General features: G+C 41.4%; 1 protein-coding gene across 1 annotated transcript in view; it reads right to left on the reverse strand.

The window, feature by feature from the left end:
• Positions 1–1,251: 1,251 nt before the first annotated feature.
• Positions 1,252–23,296, reverse strand: part of LOC128642926 (ceramide kinase) — a 41,329-nt gene continuing 19,284 nt past the window's right edge. Inside the window, exons 4-13 of the mRNA XM_053695815.1 lie at positions 23,033–23,164; positions 22,049–22,112; positions 21,798–21,943; positions 20,251–20,325; positions 19,463–19,615; positions 18,572–18,674; positions 18,162–18,223; positions 2,379–2,584; positions 2,076–2,260; positions 1,252–1,965 (exon numbers count right to left, since the gene is read on the reverse strand). Of these exons, the coding sequence (XP_053551790.1) occupies positions 1,905–1,965; positions 2,076–2,260; positions 2,379–2,584; positions 18,162–18,223; positions 18,572–18,674; positions 19,463–19,615; positions 20,251–20,325; positions 21,798–21,943; positions 22,049–22,112; positions 23,033–23,164 (1,187 nt within the window). The 3' untranslated portion in view covers positions 1,252–1,904. The remainder of the gene's footprint in view (positions 1,966–2,075; positions 2,261–2,378; positions 2,585–18,161; positions 18,224–18,571; positions 18,675–19,462; positions 19,616–20,250; positions 20,326–21,797; positions 21,944–22,048; positions 22,113–23,032; positions 23,165–23,296) is intronic.

The following is a 23,296-nucleotide window of genomic DNA, read 5'->3' on the forward strand; positions in this document are numbered from 1 at the left end:
AGGATACAAGGCTTGATGCAGGCATATTGCTGATGGGTACTGTAGGATACAAGGCTTGATGCTGGCATATGGCTGATGGGTACTGTAGGATACAAGGCTTGATGCTGGAATATGGCTGATGATGGGTACTGTAGGATACAAGGCCTGATGCTGGCTTATGGGTACTGTAGGATACAAGGCTTGATGCGGGCATATGGCTGATGGGTACTGTAGGATACAAGGCTTGATGCGGGCATATGGCTGATGGGTACTGTAGGATACAAGGCTTGATGCTGGAATATGGCTGATGGGTACTGTAGGATACAAGGCTTGATGCTGGCATATGGCTGATGATGGGTACTGTAGGATACAAGGCTTGATGCTGGCATATGGCTGATGGTGGGTACTGTAGGATACAGGGCTTGATGCTGGCATATGGCTGATGATGGGTACTGTAGGATACAAGGCTTGATGCTGGCATATGGCTGATGATGGGTACTGTAGGATACAAGGCTTGATGCTGGCATATGGCTGATGATGGGTACTGTAGGATACAAGGCTTGATGCTGGCATATGGCTGATAGGTACTGTAGGATACAAGGCTTGATGCTGGAATATGGCTGTTGGGTACTGTAGGATACAAGGCTTGATGCTGGAATATGGCTGATGGGTACTGTAGGATACAAGGCTTGATGCAGGCATATGGCTGATGATGGGTACTGTAGGATACAAGGCTTGATGCTGGCATATGGCTGATAGGTACTGTAGGATACAAGGCTTGATGCTGGAATATGGCTGTTGGGTACTGTAGGATACAAGGCTTGATGCAGGCATATGGCTGATAGGTACTGTAAGATACAAGGCTTGATGCAGGAATATGGCTGATGGGTACTGTAGGATACAAGGCTTGATGCTGGAATATGGCTGATGGGTACTGTAGGATACGTATATATAAGATCAAAGGCTTAATGCAGGCATACGGCTGACAAGGGAAGCATAAACATGGATTTTTGCTTTCCTGATCATCCATTCGTCATGCAGTTTTTTTTTTATACACATCTATCTAAAACTCATCAGAATCACTTCTGTTACACAATATTACTGTTTTCTCTATAAAACTCTTGGCATCACTCTCCTTTCCATATAACCCCTTGTACAATCACTCTGTTTGCTACAAGTAACTTTACATCCCTCATGACTTCTCACATAGCCCCCTCTGCCTGCAGTATGTATGTACAGTATGTATAGATAATTGAATGAACACACAGAAGCTACAACAAATGATTTTTATTGGTTTCTGAGCAAACGCACATAGGTCACTTGTCATCGATATGCTGTTTTTTGTTTTTGTACAGTCAACACGATCAACTCCCCCTTTTATTAGGTCAATACAGATCCACCAAAAAAAACTCTCCCTATTCATTCCTAAGGCAGATATATCATATGTTAATTTTGTGGCTAAGTTGTGGACAACTTTATGAATTAAAATCCTATTAACAACTACTACAAGACCAAATCACTTTATAAAAAGATTAAAGGGAAACATCAGGATAGGTTTTCTCCAATGTCTATGGTACCGCCTGTGCTCAAAATGGCTTAAATCATCTGTTCCTTATTAACTATCATTAAATGAATCTAGGTGACTGCCATTTCACCCATTTCTACTAAGAACCCCATTATGGGGTAATATGGCAACATACTCTAATTAAAAAGAATAAACATCTTAAATATAAATAAAATCTGTAATGTGGAGGTGGCAGTGAGTTGCCCACAGAACACTGTGCAGCAGCTGTTGTTGCAGACCATGGTGCCTATACTGATCCAGCAGCAGAGGTGGAGGCTGTGACATTCTTGTAAGAAGCGGTCACAGGCATCTAAAATATTAATTTGAACACAGTGGGCGTAAGTGTAGTGCAGACTCTACATCAACTGCATGAGGTGCCTTCAATTCCTCTTGCGAATAGCTGGATGAGCTGGTGGTGAACCCTATAGAGATACAAGTCAAAAAGTGAGACAATGGAATAATGATGCAACCAGCTATGTCACAAAAGAGTAATTAGTTTTCTCTGTATTGTCATGTATTATATTCCTGTTACCTGATGCTGAGCTCCGTGCAGTCTAGGATCTCCCCATCGCTGTTCCAGCAGCTCGTTTCTGGAGGTGCTCCACAAATAGATGAGAAAAATCTCTTTCTTCTATGGACAATTTCACTCTCTTCTGGCTGCTCAGGGATAAAGCGCATTGCACGGATACGATACACATCGACGTACGGAAGAGCAAACTGTTGGAACAGAGAGACACTAAGCAAGATGCAGAGACAGGAATAAAGACCTGTACAGAGGGAACAAATGGCGCCACATACAGAGGGAGGAATATCAACCCTTCAAACCATTCCTCACCTGATCTTTGCAGTTCTTGTGCCTGCTGAGATGTCTTAGGAACTGGAAGGTGTTGCATTCTCTCACCAAAATAAGGTCCGCAGTACCGTCTGCCAGGTGGGCAGTTGGAGACAACCCATCCTGACTCTTAGGGCAAGCACTTGACATGCCAGTAATGTTGATAGCCACAAAGGACCCAGAAACTTTCTTCCAAGACTCTGTGCAACCTGTGAAACATAAAAAAATGTCCAATAACATTTGTATGAACATGAGAACCAAGCATGCAAGTGCATGATTTAAATAGTTGAGACATATAACATGATAAAGTTGTGTTAGTAATAATAGGGAATGTAAGATATCAGCAAAGGGCTACAGGGAAAAAAGTATGTCTGTTTGCAGATGATACAAAAAAATTGTAATAGAGTAGATGCCCCAGGGGGGGTTGACAAAATGAGAAGTGATATACAACAATTGGAGGATTGGACAAATGACTGGGATCTAAAGTTTAACACAAGTGTAACATTATGCATTTAGGGAAGAAAAATACAAAAGTTAGAGACTCTATGACACTTTACTGACTGTTACAAAGGAGGAACGGAACTTGGGATTTATTATCTCAGATGACTTAAAATTTAGTATACAATAAAGTATTGCAGCGAGTAAGGCCAGTAGAATGCTTGTATGTATTTGCAGCAGAAATAGTAAGGTTCTTATGCCACTTTACAGATCATTAGTTAGGCCTCATCTTTGGTATTGTGTGCAGTACTAGAGGCCATATCGCCAGAAGGATATAAACAAACTGGAATCTGTGCAAAAAGGGCTACCAAAATGGTACATGGTCTAAAAAAAACACAATTTATGCTTACCTGATAAATTTATTTATCTAGTGGTGTATCCAGTCCACGGATCATCCATTACTTGTGGGATATTCTCATTCCCAACAGGAAGTTGCAAGAGGACACCCACAGCAGAGCTGTTATATAGCTCCTCCCCTAACTGCCATATCCAGTCATTCGACCGAAAACACGCAGAGAAAGGAGAAACCATAGGGTGCAGTGGTGACTGTAGTTTAAATGAAAAAATTACCTGCCTTAAAATGACAGGGCGGGCCGTGGACTGGATACACCACAAGAGAAATAAATTTATCAGGTAAGCATAAATTGTGTTTTCTCTTGTAAGGTGTATCCAGTCCACGGATCATCCATTACTTGTGGGATACCAATACCAAAGCTAAAGTACACGGATGAAGGGAGGGACAAGGCAGGTACTTAAATGGAAGGTACCACTGCCTGTAAAACCTTTCTCCCAAAAATAGCCTCCGAAGAAGCAAAAGTATCAAATTTGTAGAATTGTGAAAAAGTATGAAGCGAAGACCAAGTCACCGCCTTGCAAATCTGTTCAACAGAAGCCTCATTTCTCCAACATAGGTGTGTCCGGTCCACGGCGTCATCCTTACTTGTGGGATATTCTCTTCCCCAACAGGAAATGGCAAAGAGCCCAGCAAAGCTGGTCACATGATCCCCCCTAGGCTCCGCCTTCCCCAGTCATTCTCTTTGCCGTTGCACAGGCAACATCTCCACGGAGATGGTTAAGAGTTTTTTGGTGTTTAAATGTAGTTTTATTCTTCAATCAAGAGTTTGTTATTTTAAAATAGTGCTGGTATGTACTATTTACTCTGAAACAGAAAATAGATGAAGATTTCTGTTTGTAAGAGGAAGATGATTTTAGCAACCGTTACTAAAATCGATGGCTGTTTCCACACAGGACTGTTGAGATGAAGTAACTTCAGTTGGGGGGAACAGTGTGCAGACTTTTGCTGCTCGAAGTATGACACATTTCTAACAAGACTTGGTAATGCTGGAAGCTGTCATTTTCCCTATGGGATCCGGTAAGCCATTTTATTAACAAGATATAAAGGGCTTCACAAGGGCTTTAAAGACTGGTAGACATTTTTCTGGGCAAAAACGATTGTTTTATAAGCATGTTTAATGGTTTATTGCTTTGAGGAGTTATTTTAATCTTGGGAATTTTGTTAAAAAAACGGCAGGCACTGTATTGGACACCTTTTTCACTGGGGGCCTTCTCTACTCATAGGCAGAGCCTCAGTTTCGTGCCACTAATGCGCAGTTGTTTTTGGGAAGCAAGGCATGCTACGGGTCCAGACCCAGGGATCCCAAGGCGACTCTAGTGGACGCACTAGTAGCACCTTGGACCTTCAACCTAGCTTATGTGTTCCCACCGTTTCCTCTCATTCCCAGGCTGGTAGCCAGGATCAAACAGGAGAGGGTATCGGTGATCTTGATAGCTCCTGCGTGGCCACGCAGGACTTGGTATGCAGACCTGGTGAATAGGTCATCGGCTCCACCATGGAAGCTACCTTTGAGACAGGACCTTCTTGTTCAAGGTCCGTTCGAACATCCGAATCTGGCCTCACTCCAACTGACTGCTTGGAGATTGAACGCTTGATTTTATCAAAGCGAGGGTTCTCAGATTCTGTCATTGATACTCTTGTTCAGGCTAGAAAGCCTGTAACTAGAAAAATCTACCATAAAATATGGAAAAAATATATCTGTTGGTGTGAATCTAAAGGATTCCCATGGAACAAGATAAAAATTCCTAGGATTCTATCCTTTCTTCAGGAGGGTTTGGAGAAAGGATTATCTGCAAGTTCTTTGAAGGGACAGATTTCTGCTTTATCTGTTTTACTTCACAAAAAGCTGGCGGCTGTGCCAGATGTTCAAGCTTTTGTTCAGGCTCTGGTTAGAATCAAGCCTGTTTACAAACCTTTGACTCCTCCCCTGGAGTCTCAATTTAGTTCTTTCAGTTCTTCAGGGGGTTCCGTTTGAACCCCTACATTCCGTTGATATAAAGTTATTATCTTGGAAAGTTTTATTTTTGGTTGCAATTTCTTCTGCAAGAAGAGTTTCAGAGTTATCTGCTCTGCAGTGTTCTCATTCATATCTGGTGTTCCATGCAGATAAGGTGGTTTTGCGTACTAAACCTGGTTTTCTTCCGAAAGTTGTTTCTAACAAAAATATTAACCAGGAGATAGTCGTGCCTTCTTTGTGTCCAAATCCAGTTTCAAAGAAGGAACGTTTATTGCACAATTTGGATGTAGTTCGTGCTCTAAAATTCTACTTAGAAGCTACAAAGGATTTCAGACAAACATCTTCTTTGTTTGTTGTTTATTCTGGTAAAAGGAGAGGTCAAAAAGCAACTTCTACCTCTCTCTCTTTTTGGCTTAAAAGCATCATCCGATTGGCTTATGAGACTGCCGGACGGCAGCCTCCTGAAAGAATCACAGCTCACTCCACTAGGGCCGTGGCTTCCACATGGGCCTTCAAGAACGAGGCTTCTGTTGATCAGATATGTAAGGCAGCGACTTGGTCTTCACTGCACACTTTTACCAAATTCTACAAATTTGATACTTTTGCTTCTTCTGAGGCTATTTTTGGGAGAAAGGTTTTGCAAGCCGTGGTGCCTTCCATCTAGGCGACCTGATTTGCTCCCTCCCATCATCCGTGTCCTAAAGCTTTGGTATTGGTTCCCACAAGTAAGGATGACGCCGTGGACCGGACACACCTATGTTGGAGAAAACAGAATTTATGCTTACCTGATAAATTACTTTCTCCAACGGTGTGTCCGGTCCACGGCCCGCCCTGGTTTTTTAATCAGGTCTGATGAATTATTTTCTCTAACTACAGTCACCACGGTATCATATGGTTTCTCCTATGCATATTCCTCCTTTACGTCGGTCGAATGACTGGGGAAGGCGGAGCCTAGGGGGGATCATGTGACCAGCTTTGCTGGGCTCTTTGCCATTTCCTGTTGGGGAAGAGAATATCCCACAAGTAAGGATGACGCCGTGGACCGGACACACCGTTGGAGAAAGTAATTTATCAGGTAAGCATAAATTCTGTTTTTTAAAGGCCCAAGTGGAAGCCACAGCTCTAGTAGAATGAGCTGTAATCCTTTAAGGAGGCTGCTGGCCAGCAGTCTCATAGGCTAAGCGGATTATGCTTCTTAGCCAAAAAGAAAGAGAGGTTGCAGAAGCCTTTTGACCTCTCCTCTGTCCAGAGTAGACAACAAACAACGCAGATGTTTGACAAAAATCTTTAAAGCACGAACCACGTCCAGATTGTGTAATAGACGTTCCTTCTTTGAAGAAGGATTAGGACACAAGGATGGAACAACAATCTCTTGATTAATATTCTTGTTAGATACCACCTTAGGTGAAAACCCAAGTTTGGTACGCAGGACTATCTTATCTGTATGGAAGATCAGATAAGGAGAATCACATTGTAAAGCAGATAACTCGGAGACTCTACGAGCCGAGGAAATAGCTACCAAAAATAGAACTTTCCAAGATAAAAGTTTGATATGTATGGAATGAAGAGGTTCAAACGGAACTCCTTGAAGAACCTTAAGAACCAAATTTAAGCTCCATGGGGGAGCAACAGGTTTAAACACAGGCTTGATTCTAACCAAAGCCTGACAAAATGCCTGAACGTCTGGAACATCTGCCAGACGCTTGTGCAAAAGAATAGACAGAGCAGAAATCTGTCCTTTTAAGGAACTAGCTGACAATCCTTTTTCCAAACCATCTTGGAGAAAAGATAATATCCTGGGAATCCTAACCCTTGGATTCACACCAATAAAGATATGTACGCCATATTTTATGGTAAATTTTCCTGGTGACAGGCTTTCGTGCCTGTATTAAGGTATCAATGACTGACTCGGAGAAGCCACGCTTTGATAAAATCAAGCGTTCAATCTCCAGGCAGTCAGTCTCAGAGAAATTAGATTTGGATGGTTGAAAGGACCCTAAAGTAGAAGGTCCTGTCTCAGAGGCAGAGTCCATGGTGGAAAGGATGACATGTCCACCAGATCTGCATACCAGGTCCTGTGTGGCCACGCAGGCGCTATCAAAATCATCAATGCTCTCTCCTGCTTGACCTTGGCAATCAGTCAAGGGAGCAGAGGAAACGGTGGAAACACATAAGCCAGGTTGAAAGACCAGGGCGCTGCTAGAGCATCTATTAGCGTCGCCTTGGGATCCCTGGATCCGTAACAAGGAAGCTTGGCGTTCTAGCGAGACGCCATGAGATCCAGTTCTGGTTTGCCCCAACAATGAATCAATTGTGCAAACACCTCCAGATGGAGTTCCCACTCTCCCGGATGAAAAGTCTGACGACTTAAAAAATCCGCCTCCCAGTTCTCTACACCTGGGATATGGATAGCTGATAGGTGGCAAGAGTGAGTCTTTGCCCAGCGAATTATCTTTGAGACTTCTAACATCGCTAGGGAACTTCTTGTTCCCCCTTGATGGTTGATGTAAGCCACAGTCGTGATGTTGTCCGACTGAAATCTGATGTACCTCAGAGTTGCTAACTGAGGCCAAGCCTGAAGAGCATTGAATATCGCTCTTCCAGAATATTTATTGGAAGGAGTGTCTCCTCCTGAGTCCACGATCCCTGAGCCTTTAGGGAGTTCCAGACTGCACCCCAACCTAGAAGGCTGGCATCTGTTGTTACAATTGTCCAATCTGGCCTGCGAAAGGTCATACCTTTGGACAGATGGACCCGAGAGCCACCAGAGAAGAGAATCGCTGGTCTCTTGATCCAGATTTAGTAGAGGGGACAAATCTGTGTAATCCCCGTTCCACTGACTGAGCATGCATAGTTGAAGCGGTCTGAGATGTAGGCATGCAAACGGCACTATGTCCATTGCCGCTACCATTAAGCCGATTACTTCCATGCACTGAGCCACCGAAGGGCGCGGAATGGAATGAAGAACACGGCAGGAATTTAGAAGCTTTGATAACCTGGACTCCGTCAGGTAAATTTTCATTTCTACAGAATCTATCAGAGTCCCTAGGAAGGAAACTCTTGTGAGTGGGGATAGAGAACTCTTTTCCTCGTTCACTTTCCACCCATGCGATCTCAGAAATGCCAGTACTACGTCCGTATGAGACTTGGCAATTTGGAAGTTTGACGCCTGTATCAGGATGTCGTCTAAATAAGGGGCCACTGCTATGCCCCGCGGCCTTAGGACCTTCGTAAAGATTCTTGGGGCTGTAGCTAATCCAAAGGGAAGAGCTACAAACTGGTAATGCCTGTCTAGAAAGGCAAACCGATGATGATCTTTGTTATCGGAATGTGAAAATAAGCATCCTTTAAATCCACTGTAGTCATATAGTGACCCTCCTGGATCATAGGTAGGATGGTACAAATAGTTTCCATCTTGAATGATGGAACTCTGAGGAATTTGTTTAAGATCTTTAGATCCAAAATTGGTCTGAAGGTTCCCTCTTTTTTGGGAACCACAAACAGATTTGAGTAAAAACCATGTCCCTGTTCCTCCTTTGGAACTGGATGGATCACTCCCATAACTAGGAGGTCTCGTACACAGTGTAAGAATGCCTCTCTCTTTATCTGGTTTGCAGATAATTGTGAAAGGTGAAATCTCCCTTTTGGGGGGGAAGCTTTGAAGTCCAGAAGATATCCCTGGGATATAATTTCCAACACCCAGGGATCCTGAACATCTCTTGCCCACGCTTGGGCGAAGAGCGAAAGTCTGCCCCTACTAGATCCGTTACCGGATAGGGGGCCGTTCCTTCATGCTGTCTTAGAGGCAGCAGCAGGCTTTTTGGCCTGCTTACCTTTGTCCCAGGTCTGGTTTGGTCTCCAGACCGTCTTGGACTCAGCAAAAGTTCCCTCTTGTTTGCATTAGAGGAAGCTGATGCCGCACTTGCCTTGAAGTTTCGAAAGGCACGAAAATTAGACTGTTTGGCCCTTGATTTGGACCTGTCCTGAGGAAGGACATGACCTTTTCCTCCAGTGATATCAGCAATAATCTCCTTCAAACCAGGCCCGAATAGGGTCTGCCCTTTGAAGGGAATGTTAAGCAGCTTAGATTTTGAAGTCACGTCAGCTGACCATGATTTAAGTCATAGCGCCCTGCACGCCTGTATAGCAAAACCAGAATTCTTAGCCGTTAGTTTAGTCAAATGAACAATGGCATCAGAAAACAAAGGAATTGGCTAGCTTAAGTGCTCTAAGCTTGCCAAGTATGTCATCCAATGGAGTCGCTACCTGTAAAGCCTCTTCCAGAGACTCAAACCAGAACGCCGCAGCAGCAGTGACAGGAGCAATGCATGCAAGGGGCTGTAGGATAAAACCTTATTGAATAAACATTTTCTTAAGGTAACCTTCTAATTTTTTATCCATTAGATCTTAAAAAGCACAACTGTCCTCGACAGGGATAGTAGTACGCTTTGCTAAAGTAGAAACTGCTCCCTCCACCTTAGGAACTGTCTGTCATAAGTCCCCTGTGGTGGCGTCTATTGGAAACATTTTTCTAAAAATAGGAGGGGAAGAGAACGTCACACCTGGTCTATCCCATTCCTTATTAATAATTTCTGTAAACCTTTTAGGTATTGGAAAAACATCAGTACACACCGGCACTGCATAGTATTTATTAAGTCTACACAATTTCTCTAGCACTGCAATTGTATCACAGTCATTCAGAGCAGCTAAAACCTCCCTGAGAAACATGTTCAAGCTTAAATTTAAATGTAGAAATATCAGAATCAGGTTGCATCATCTTTCCTGAGTCAGAAACATCACCCACAGACTGAAGCTCTCCTTCCTCAGCTTCTGCATATTGTGAGGCAGTATCAGACATGGTTCTTAAAGCGTCAGTATGCTCTGCATTTCGTCTAACCCCAGAGCTATCTCGCTTACCTCTAATTTCAGGTAGTCTGGCTAATACCGCTGACAGTGTATTATCCATGACTGCCGCCATGTCTTGTAAAGTAATCGCTATGGGCGCCCTAGATGTACTTGGCGCCATTTGAGCGTGAGTCCCTTGAGTGGGAGTCAAAGGATCTAACACGTGGGGAGAGTTAGTCGGCATAACTTCCCCCTCGTCAGATTCCTCTGGTGATAAATTTTTTTAAAGACAGAATATGATCTTTATTGCTTAAAGTGAAATCAGTACATTTGGTACACATTCTAAGAGGGGGTTCCACCATGGCTTTTAAACATAATGAACAAGGAGTTTCCTCTATGTCAGACATGTTTGTACAGACTAGCAATGAGACTAGCAAGCTTGGAAAACACTTTAAATCAAGTTAACAAGCAAATATAAAAAAAAAACGGTACTGTGCCTTTAAGAGAAACCAATTTTGTCAAAATTTGAAAAACAGTGAAAAAAGGCAGTAAATCAAACGAAATTTTTACAGTGTATGTAATAAGTTAACAGAGCATTGCACCCACTTGCAAATGGATGATTAACCCCTTAATTCAAAAAACGGATCAAAAAAACGATATAGACGTTTTTTAACAGATACAACAAACTGCCACAGCCTGCTGTGGCCCTACCTTCCCCAATAAACTACTTTGGAAAGCCTTTGAGCCCTTTAGAGATGTCCTATAGAATACAGGGGACTCCTGAGGGAAGCTGGATGTCACAGTTTGTAATTTTAACTGCACCAACTGTAACTTTTATACTACAACAGTGGAAAGCCTCAGGAAACTGTTTCTAGGCAAAATGTAAGCCAGCCATGTTGAAAAAACTAGGCCCCAATAAAGTTTTATCACCAAAGCATATATAAAAACGATTAAACATGCCAGCAAACGTTTTATATTGCAATTTTATAAGGGTATTACCCCTGAGAGTAAGCATGATACCAGTCGCTATTAAATCACTGTATTCAGGCTTAACTTACATTAATCCGGTATCAGCAGCATTTTCTAGCATTTTCCATTTCTAGAAAAAATTAACTGCACATACCTCATAGCAGAGTAACCTGCATGCCATTCTCCCGCTGAAGTTACCTCTCTCCTCAGACATATGTGAGAACAGCAATGGATCTTAGTTACAACCTGCTAAGATCATAGAAAACTCAGGCAGATTCTTCTTATATTTACTGCCTGGGATAAAATAGTACAACTCCGGTACCATTTAAAATAACAAACTTTTGATTGAAGATAAAAAACTAACTTTATTTCACCACTCTCTCTTACTACCTCCATGCGTGTTGAGAGTTGCAAGAGAATGACTGGATATGGCAGTTAGGGGAGGAGCTATATAACAGCTCTGCTGTGGGTGTCCTATTGCAACTTCCTGTTGGAAATGAGAATATCCCACAAGTAATGGATGATCCGTGGACTAGATACACCTTACAAGAGAAATAAAACGTACCAGGAGAGGCTCAATTACCTAAATATGTTTAGTTTAGAGGAGAGAATGGAAAGAGGTGATATGATAGCAAGCAACTTTCAAGTATATTAAAGGGCTTAGTAAAGCTGAGGCTATGAGCTTTTTACATAAAAACACAATTTATGCTTACCTGATAAATTTATTTCTCTTGTGGTGTATCCAGTCCACGGATCATCCATTACTTGTGGGATATTCTCATTCCCAACAGGAAGTTGCAAGAGGACACCCACAGCAGAGCTGTAATATAGCTCCTCCCCTAACTGTCATAGCCAGTCATTCGACCGAAAACAAGCCGAGAAAGGAGGAACCATAGGGTGTAGTGGTTACTGTAGTTTAAATTTAAAAATTACCTGCCTTAAAATGACAGGGCGGGCCGTGGACTGGATACACCACAAGAGAAATAAATTTATCAGGTAAGCATAAATTGTGTTTTCTCTTGTAAGGTGTATCCAGTCCACGGATCATCCATTACTTGTGGGATACCAATACCAAAGCTAAAGTACACGGATGAAGGGAGGGACAAGGCAGGAACTTAAATGGAAGGAACCACTGCCTGTAAAACCTTTCTCCCAAATATAGCCTCCGAAGAAGCAAAAGTATCAAATTTGTAAAATTTTGAAAAAGTATGAAGCGAAGACCAAGTCGCCGCCTTGCAAATCTGTTCAACAGAAGCCTCATTTTTAAAGGCCCAAGTGGAAGCCACAGCTCTAGTGGAATGAGCTGTAATCCTTTCAGGAGGCTGCTGTCCAGCAGTCTCATAGGCTAAGCGGATTAAGCTTCTTAGCCAAAAATAAAAAGAGGTTGCCAAAGCCTTTTGACCTCTCCTCTGTCCAGAGTAGACAACAGACAAAGCAGATGTTTGACGAAAATCTTTAGTAGCTTGTAAGTAAAACTTTAAAGCACAGACCACGTCCAGATTGTGTAACACAAGGATGGATCCACAATCTCTTGATTGATATTCTTGTTAGATACCACCTTAGATAAGAACCCAGGTTTGGTACGCAGGACTACCTTATCCGTATGAAAAATCAGATAAGGAGAATCACATTGTAAAAAAAAAAAAAGAACTTTCCAAGATAAAAGTTTGATATCTATGGAATGAAGAGGTTCAAACGGAACTCCTTGAAGAACCTTAAGAACCAAGTTTAAGCTCCATAGTGGAGCAACAGGTTTAAACACAGGCTTGATTCAAACTAAAGCCTGACAAAATGCCTGAACGTCTGGAACATCTGCCAGACGCTAGTGCAAAAGAATAGACAGAGCAAAAATCTGTCCCTTTAAGAAACTAGCTGACAATCCTTTTTCCAAACCTTCTTGGAGAAAATATAAAATCCTAGGAATCCTGACCTTACTCCATGAGTAACCCTTGGATTCACACCAATAAAGATATCTATGCCATACCTTATGGTAAATTTTCCTGGTGACAGGCTTTCGTGCCTGTATTAAGGTATCAATAACTGACTCGGAGAAGCCACGCTTTGATAAGATCAAGCATTCAATCTCCAGGCAGTCAGCCTCAGAGAAATTAGATTTGGATGGTTGAAAGGACCCTGAAGTAGAAGGTCCTGTCTCAGAGGCAGAGACCATGGTGGAAAGGATGACATGTCCACTAGATCTGCATACCAGGTCCTGCGTGGCCACGCAGGTGCTATCAGAATCACCGATGCTCTCTCCTGCTTGATCTTGGCAATCAGTCGAGGGAGCAGAGGAAACGGTGGAAACACATAAGCCAGGTTGAAAAACCAGGGCGCTGCTAGAGTATCTATCAGTGTCGCCTTGGGATCCCTGGACCTGGATCCGTAACATGGAAGCTTGGCGTTCTGGCGAGACGCCATGAGATCCAGTTCTGGTTTGCCCCAACGGAGAATCAGTTGTGCAAATACCTCCGGATGGAGTTCCCACTCTCCTGGATGAAAAGTCTGACGACTTAGAAAATCCGCCTCCCAGTGCTCTACACCTGGGATATGGATAGCTGATAGGTGGCAAGAGTGAATCTCTGCCCAGTGAATTATTTTTGAAACTTCTAACATCTCTAGGGAACTTCTTGTTCCCCCTCGATGGTTGATGTAAGCTACAGTCGTGATGTTGACCGACTGAAATCTGATGTACCTCAGAGTTGCTAACTGAGGCCAAACCTGAAGAGATTTGAATATCGCTCTTAGTTCCAGAATATTTATTGGAAGGAGAGACTCCTCCTGAGTCAACGATCCCTGAGCCTTCAGGGAGTTCCAGACTGCACCCCAACCTAGAAGGCTGGCATTTGTTGTTACAATAGTCCAATCTGGCCTGCGAAGGTCATACCTTTGGACAGATGGACCCGAGATAGCCACCAGGGAAGAGGATCCCTGGTCTCTTCTGTGTAATCCCCGCTCCACTGACTGAGCCTGCATAGTTGCAGCGGTCTGAGATGTAAGCGTGCAAACGGCACTATGTCCATTGCCGCTACCATTAAGCCGATTACTTCCATACACTGAGCCACCAAAGGGCGCGGAATGGAATGAAGAACTCGACAGGAATTTAGAAGCTTTGATAACCTGGACTCCGTCAAGGTAAATTTTCATTTCTACAGAATCTATCAGAGTCCCTAGAAAGGAAACTCTTGTGAGTGGGGATAGAGAACACTTTTCCTCGTTCACTTTCCACCCATGCGACCTCAGAAATGCCAGTACTACGTCCGTATGAGACTTGGCAATTTGGAAGTTTGACGCCTGTATCAGGATGTCGTCTAAATAAGGGGCTACTGCTATGCCCCGCGGCCTTAGGACCACCAAAAGCGACCCTAGAACCTTTGTAAAGATTCTTGGGGCTGTAGCTAATCCAAAGGGAAGAGCTACAACTGGTAATGCCGGTCTTGAAAGGCAAACCTGAGAAACCGATGATCTTTGTGTATCGGAATGTGAAGATAAGCATCCTTTAGATCCACTGTAGTCATATATTGACCCTCCTGGATCAGTGGTAGGATGGTACGAATAGTTTCCATCTTGAACGACGGAACTTTGAGGAATTTGTTTAAGATCTTTAGATCCAAAATCGGTCTGAAGGTTCCATCTTTTTTGGGAACCACAAACAGATTTGAGTAAAAACCCTGTTCCTGTTCCTCCTTTGGAACTGGATGGATCACTCCCATAACTAGGAGGTCTCGCACACAGTGTAAGAATGCCTCACTCTTTATCTGGTTTGCAGATAATTGTGAAAGGTGAAATCTCCCTTTTGGGGGGGAAGCTTTGAAGTCCAGAAGATATCCCTGGGATATAATTTCCAACGCCCAGGGATCCTGAACATCTCTTGCCCACGCCTGGGCGAAGAGTGAAAGTCTGCCCCCTACTAGATCCGTTACCGGATAGGGGGTCGTTCCTTCATGCTGTCTTAGAGGCAGCAGCAGGCTTTTTGACCTGCTTACCTTTTTTCCAGGTCTGGTTTGGTCTCCAGACTGTCTTGGATTGAGCAAAAGTTCCCTCTTGTTTATTATTAGAGGAAGTTGATGCCGCACCTGCCTTGAAGTTTCGAAAGGCACGAAAATTAGACTGTTTGGCCCTAGATTTGGACCTGTCCTGAGGAAGGGCACAACCTTTTCCTCCCGTGATATCAGCAATAATCTCCTTCAAACCAGGCCCGAATAGGGTCTGCCCCTAGAAGGGAATATTAAGTAGCTTAGATTTTAAAGTCACGTCAGCTGACCATGATTTAAGCCATAGCGCTCTGCGCGCCTGTATAGCAAAACCAAAATTCTTAGCCGTTAGTTTATTCAAATGAACAATGGCATCAGAAATAAAATAATTGGCTAGCTTAAGTGCTCTAAGTTTGCCAAGTATGTCATCCAATGGAGTCTCTACCTGTAAAGCCTCTTCCAGAGACTCAAACCAGTACGCCGCAGCAGCAGTGACAGGGGCAATGCATGCAATGGGCTGTAGGATAAAACCTTGTTGAATAAATATTTTCTTAAGGTAACCTTCTAATTTTTTATCCATTGGCTCTAAAAAAGCACAACTGTCCTCGACAGGGATAGTAGTACGCTTTGCTAGAGTAGAAACTGCTCCCTCCACCTTAGGGACTGTCTGCCATAAGTCCCGTGTGGTGGCGTCTATTGGAGAACATTTTTCTAAAAATAGGAGGGGAAGAGAACGGCACACCTGGTCTATCCCATTCCTTATTAATAATTTCTGTAAACCTTTTAGGTATTGGAAAAACATCAGTACACACCGGCACTGCAAAGCATTTATCCAGTCTACAAAATTTCTCTGGCACTGCAATGGTATCACATTCATTCAGAGCAGCTAAAACCTCCCTAAGTAACACGCGGAGGTGTTCAAGCTTAAATTTAAATGTAGAAATATTAGAATCAGGTATCTTTCCTGAGTCATTAACATCACCCACTGACTGAAGCTTTCCTTCCTCAGCTTCTGCATATTGTGAGGCAGTATCAGACATGGTTCTTAAAGCGTCAGTATGCTCTGCATTTTGTCTCACCCCAGAGCTATCTCGCTAACCTCTAAGTTCAGGTAGTCTGGCTAATACCGCTGACAGTGTATTATCCATGACTGCCGCCATGTCTTGTAAAGTAAACGCTATGGGCGCCCTAGATGTACTTGGCGCCATTTGAGCGTGAGTCCCTTGGGCGGGAGTCAAAGGGTCTGACACGTGGGGAGAGTTAGTCGGCATAACTTTCCCCTCGTCAGATTCCTCTGGTGATAATTTTTTTTAAAAACAGAATATGATCTTTATTGCATAAAATGAAATCAGTACATTTGGTACACATTCTAAGAGGGGGTTCCACCATGGCTTTTAAACATAATGAACAAGGAGTTTCTTCTATGTCAGACATGTTTATACAGACTAGCAATGAGACTAGCAAGCTTGGAAAACACTTTAAATCAAGTTAACAAGCAAATATAAAAAAACGGTACTGTGCCTTTAAGAGAAACAAATTTTGTCAGAATTTGAAAAACAGTGAAAAAATGCATTAAATCAAACGAAATTTTTACAGTGTATGTAATAGGCTAGCAGAGCATTGCATCCACTTGCAAATGGATGATTAACCCCTTAGTTCAAAAATCGGATCAAAAAAACGAAATAGACGTTTTTGTTTTTTTTTGTTTGTTTTTTTTGTTGTTTTTTTTTTTTTAACAGTCACAACCAACTGCCACAGTAAGCTGTGGTCCTACCTTCCCCAATAAACGACTTTGGAAAGCCTTTGAGCCCTTTAGAGATGTCCTATAGCATACAGGGGACTTCTGAGGGAAGCTGGATGTCACAGTTTGTAATTTTAACTGCACCAACTGTAACTTTTATACTATAATAGTGGAAAGCTTCAGTAAAACTGTTTCTAGTCAAAATTTAAGCCAGCCATGTGGAAAAAACTAGGCCCCAATAAAGTTTTATCACCAAAGCATATATAAAAAAGATTAAACATGCCAGCAAACGTTTATATTGCAATATCATAAGGGTATTACCACTGGGAGTAAGCATGATACCAGTCGTTATTAAATCACTGTATTCAGGCTTAACTTACATTAATCCGGTATCAGCAGCATTTTCTAGTGTTTTCCATCTCTAGAAAAAATTATAACTGCACATACCTGATAGCAGAATAAACTGCACGCCATTCTCTCGCTGAAGTTACCTCATCTGTGTAATCCCCTCAGACATATGTGAGAATAGCAATGGATCTTAGTTACAACCTGCTAAGATCATAGAAACCTCAGGCAGATTCTTCTTCTATTTACTGCCTGAGATAAAATAGCACAACTCCGGTACTATTTAAAAACAACAAACTTTTGATTGAAGAAAATAAACTAACTATATTTAAATCACTCTCTCCTACAACATCCTAGCTTGTTGAGAGTTGCAAGAGAATGACTGGCTATGACAGTTAGGGGAGGAGCTATATTACAGCTCTGCTGTGGGTGTCCTCTTGCAACTTCCTGTTGGGAATGAGAATATCCCACAAGTAATGGATGATCCGTGGACTGGATACACCTTACAAGAGAAAAGAACAAATCAAGAACAAGGGGTCCTGATCTCAAGCTGAAGGGTAATATATTCAGGAGTAATTTGCAGAAGTACTTCTTTACAGAAAGGGTGAATGGTTCATGGAATAAACTTCCACAAGACATGGTAATGACAAATACTGTGGGGGACTTTAAGAATGCCTGGGATAAACTTAAGGCTATCCTGCGTACTGATTAATGCCTGAGAAGAACATAAGGCTATCCTACTAACTAGATACATTTAAACTTTTAGGAAATATCGGGCAGACTTGCTGGGCCTATGGCTCTTATCTGCTGTCAAAATCTATGTTTCTAAAAAATGGATGATAGGGCACAGGTAAAAGGATATTGCCAGTGTCTCCTGTGTCTGAGGTACATCCCAGGGGATACTGTGAGTGTTTCATGTAGCTGACATACAGTATACTGTCATTGGCTCAGTAATTTTCTGATCTGTTCTCATACACAGAGCCCTGACCTGACCCAGCAACGAGGAAGAGAATGCAAAGGAAAACAAGATTGTGATAGGCAAAGTGAGTCTTAAGTAAAATAATCAGTTAAAGGGGCACAGTGATAGAATGAGAGAGGGCCTTACAGTGGGACTCGGCTGCTATTCCTTCTTTTAGTCTGTCTGATGACTCTGAACACACGATACACCTGAGGAATGAAACAGAGAGGTAATTAGGGACACTCTAATAGGTGAGAGACATATGTTAGAAAGGATGTGCAAAATACAGACAGGAGATGGGTCGTAGTGACAGTCTACAATAAGACTGGACACAGGGATAATCTGCCAGTGCATAGGGACTCCAGGGTGACGGCACAGACAAGTAATAGGGTCTGATAGGGGATGTAACTTAGGGACTGCCATTGACGGGAAATAGGAACACTGAACAAGCCGTTATAAACAGAGAAAAGATCAGTGGGAGGCAGACATGGAAGTAATGTGCGGTAAGAGGATGTGTTGGGTGTGATAGAGGAGACCGCTAATGATTAGAGTATTACCCTGTCCTACAGCGAGTGTTGTCTCTTGGGTGGGAGTGATCATCGGCCTCCAGGAATTCCACAGTTCCCCTGTACGTTCTGTTGCTAAGCACCATCTTCAGACCTGGGGATCACAGGGACATTGTAGTTCGAGATGGGCAAATGTTTTGCAACATTTGAAAAATGAAACAAATTTTAACACATTCATTCTGAATTTCGAATATTTGTACAACATTCTATTAATGTAATAGTATTTCTAACGCTTTTTTAAATGTAATATTCTATTCAAAATTTTCTAATAATTCGATTCGAATTGTGCAATATTCGAAAAAATCGAATCAGTTTATTTTGTAATAGTATTTCTAATACTCTCTTTAAATGTAATATTCAAATTATGCATATTTGAAATAGAAACATTCAAATTGATATATTTCTATTTATTAAGTATCAATTTACTAAATTCTTTACCACATGAACTATTGAACTTCTGAATAGTGTATTTGTTAAATCAAATGTTACGTTCAAAATTTGAATGTGGATATTCAATCTAATTATGAACATTTGAAAACAAGAGAAACATTCGATTATCGAATTTTAATGGATTTTCATTCTTAACATTAGATTTTTCAAAACAAATGTCTACAGCACTATTCGTTCTACCAAACTAATTACACTTTCAGCACATCCGCTCATCCCTAGTTGTAGTGTAAGGGAAGTCATGTAAATACAGATGTCTGATTATGCATCACTAGGGAACTCAAGTTGCCCATGAGAATTACTACACCGTCTAAAGGTGGCAAGAACAAAACACAAATCATAAGTTTTATGCATTAATAGGAGAGAGTGCGAATGTGCTGCTTTATTAACCAGGGACTGTTTATGTTCATTGTCACTAATTTTTCTCTGTCTCACCTGACACATCATATCGTAGAGGTCCCATCCACCGCATGGTCTCACTCTGAGACAAAACGTCCCCAAAAAACCCATAGCCAATCAGTGACACAGAGTATCTCATGAGCTGCCCTTCGTGATGTGAGGAGCAGACATCCATTGGCTGTGTGTCCCCTATACACAAAAAAAAGCTCACAATTACTTTATTTTATATATATATATATATATATATATATATATATATATATATATATATATATCTATATATATATATCTATCTCTTTAAATTTACATTTCTATATTTAAAGAGACAGTGTACACAAATTTTCATGTAACTGCATGTATTGGATACTACTATAAAGACGAATATGCACAGATACTGATCTAAAAATTCAGTATAAAACCTTTTAAAAAATAATTACTTTGAAGCTCCCAGTTTAGCACTGTTGATGAGGTTAGGCTGGGACACCCAGTGAAAGGGGCTGGAAGAGCAGACACTCCCCCCCTTCCCTGTATATGAAAAGACCTTTTACACAAACAATAGCAGCAGGAATCTGTAGACCTGGGTCTACATATGATCCTTTGGGGCTTGGTTAGGAGTCTGAAAATCATCACAATGTTATTATAAAATAAGCAGAACTATACATTGTTACAAAAACACTCCCAGATAGGCTGTATAAATGGATTGTCTACAAAGCATTTATGCATAGAAAAATCTAGTGTACAGTGTCCCTTTAATAACGTGTTAGAGTTTAGATCATGTTTCAGAAACTAGAACCTGCAGCTACATATTCCTCCCCCCGACCTACCTATAATGATGTGCAGCGCCGATGTAATCGGATCATTGATACCAACTGTGGCAAAGCACACGCAGTCTGTGGATCCTGGAATAAAACAATACAGGAGGAAAATACAGATTAACTGTAAGATTGTATCCTAGTGCATCAGAAGATAAAAACTAATACGCTGAATTGTGCCAAATGTAAGCCAGTATGGAGGAAACATAAACAATTAATTTCCAACCAAATAAAGTGACATTAACTTTATTATATACAGATATTCCTGCTGGTCTCAGATTAATTCAGATATTGGTAAACACAAGTGATTAAAGGGACATTCAAGTCATTGTTGTGCATAAACCAAACAAAACATGTTTCATGCAAAAAATATTTTAGCTCATTTAAATGGGCATTATACTTAAAGGGACACTGAACCCAATTTTTTTCTTTCATGATTCAGATAGAACATGCTATTTTAAGCAACTAATTTACTCCTATTATCAATTTTTCTTCGTTCTCTTGCTATCTTTATTTGAAACAGAAGGCATCTAAGCTTTATTTGTTGGTTCAGCACCTGGACAGCACTTTTTTTATTGGTGAATAAATTTATCCACCAATCAGCAAGAACATCCCAGGTTGTTCAAAAAAAATGGGCCGGCATCTAAACTTACATTCTTGCATTTCAAATAAAGATACCAAGAGAATGAAGAAAATTTGATAATAGGAGTAAATTAGAAAGTTGCTTAAAATGTCATGCTCTATCGGAATCACTAAAGAAAAAAATTTGGGTTCAGTGCCCCTTTAACATTTATTCTCGCTGTAAAATGTTTAATGTAAGAAAGGAGATAAAACAATGTTACATTATACAGTCATAAATTATGTTGCTACTTTGCGGTAAAAGTCTTCTGAATGTTGTTTTAGTTCCAATCCCTCCAGAGAGGAAGAAGTGCCCCCATCATGGTGAAATTAACTGACCATGAAACATGCTACATAGTGTTTAGTTAGCTCAGAGCATAAGCTCATTTACATCCATCCCTAATTGGTGATAGCAGAGGAGACCAGGAACATGAATCACACTGCACATTTCAAAGGGTGTACCCCTGAACTTCACTTGGTTTGCAAAACCTTGTACTAACAGAATGACAGTGTTACATGTTTTTAACACATTTCTATTTTGCGATCCCATGATTAAGTATGGATATTGCTGTGAGATTAATGTCCCTATAATTTGTTTATTCATTTTTATTCTAATACTGACGTATATTTAAAGGGATACTGAACCAATTTTTTTTCTTTTCATGATTCAGAAAGAGCAATGTAAGCTTACGATCCGGCCCATCTTTGGTTCAGCACCTGGGTAGAGCTTGCTGATTGGTGGCTAAATGATAATAGGAGTAAAATTAGAAAGTTGCTTAAAATTGCATGCTCTATCTGAATCATGAAAGAAAAAAATTGGGTTCAGTGTCTCTTTAACTGGTAATGTAGAGATGTATTATTGCAAAATGGAAATAACAATATTACAAATAAATCATATTTAGCTGTCATAACCATTGTTAGTGGGTTATTCTAACAGTTACCTGCAGGGATGATTCCTATCCGCAGTCGACAAGGCATCAGCGCAGCTGTCTCCTTGTCCTCACAAATGTCATTGTCACGTTGTGTCCGTGTCACCAGCCCATGAAGCAACTCACTAAACATCCCGTCACCGCCAACACAAACCACGCTGCGATCAGACAGAACAAGGTACAAAGTGTTAAAGGGATCTTGCAGGGAAGGGGTTATTACACAGGGTAAATAGTAAGGGGTGAAAAAAGAAAAGCACATTTACCCATCGTACACCTGTAGATCTTTCTCCAGGATGTAATTTCTTGCATGATTTGCGTGAGTGGTCTCTGTGAGAGAAGATAGAAGAGTTATGAAGAGAGGGAACTGCACAAATACAAAATGGCTTCCAATCCAGAAATAATGTCTATGGGGGAGGGGGGGGTGGTAGTTGGGTGAAAAATTAGATTAACCCTTTAGCAGCTAGGAAGGACTGCAATCCATTACACACCTCTCTGTGAATCAAAAGGTTAAAGAAACTCCAAAGCTAAGCCTATCACAAAAGGACTATACAGTGTAAGGGACGGGCTATGTGCAAGAGCCTAACGTGAACCCAAACTACAATGGAGGAGATAAAAAGCTTTACCCAAGAGAAATCAGAACATAGAGTGACACACTACTAGCAGTCTCTTCTTCTTAGCACATTTTGGATCACAGGTTCAACCTTGTCAAGCCCTGACTCTGATAGGCACATCATTTATCCTCTCTCCTGCACAAACAGATATTGCTGTGTGCACGTGCGGGCGCCAACTGGTAACATTTAAATAAACAACTTTATTTATAACACAGTAAAAACACAATACTAATATGTTGTAAACAAAAAGGAAACCACAGCATATTAAAGCGGTTGGCATGTATCCAAGAAGCATACACCAATCACACACTTATAAGGAAAAAAATCACAACCTCGCTGCTTAAAAATATTTGCCTTTGTCATTATTCCTAATTGTCATAAAGGAAGGTTTACTTTTTGGTTCAGCACCTGGGTAGTGCTTGCTGATTGGTGTCTAAATGTAGCTGAACAAAAAATGGGCCAGCATTTTTGTTTATTCAAATAAAGATACCAAGAGAATGAAGAAAAATTGATAATAGGAGTAAATTAGAAAGTTGTTTAACATTGCTGCTCTATGTGAAACATGAAAGACTATTCCTTTAATGGGGAGAAAAATTTAGGGTACACGGTCCCTTTAAAGACCCTGCAGGCACTTACCGATGACATCACTCTCTATACCAGCCAGCTGGAAGAGGGGGTAGATCTTTTTACTGAAGATTCTGACGGCTTTTCCACGACCTCCGTATGGGTTAATGAATACCAGCAGCCTCTGAGGTCTTTTGTTTCCTTCTGTGGGATAAGTGAAAGCGGAAAACCTGTGTTATAGCTTATATGGAATGCAAAGCCGTAGTTATACCTGAGTGTAATGTAGGTCATGCCTGGGGCAATAAGGGAACTTACTAATTAGAACTATTTGTGTGG

Source organism: Bombina bombina, chromosome 12 (assembly GCF_027579735.1).
Source record: "Bombina bombina isolate aBomBom1 chromosome 12, aBomBom1.pri, whole genome shotgun sequence".
In the NCBI taxonomy this organism is placed as follows: Eukaryota; Metazoa; Chordata; class Amphibia; order Anura; family Bombinatoridae; genus Bombina; species Bombina bombina.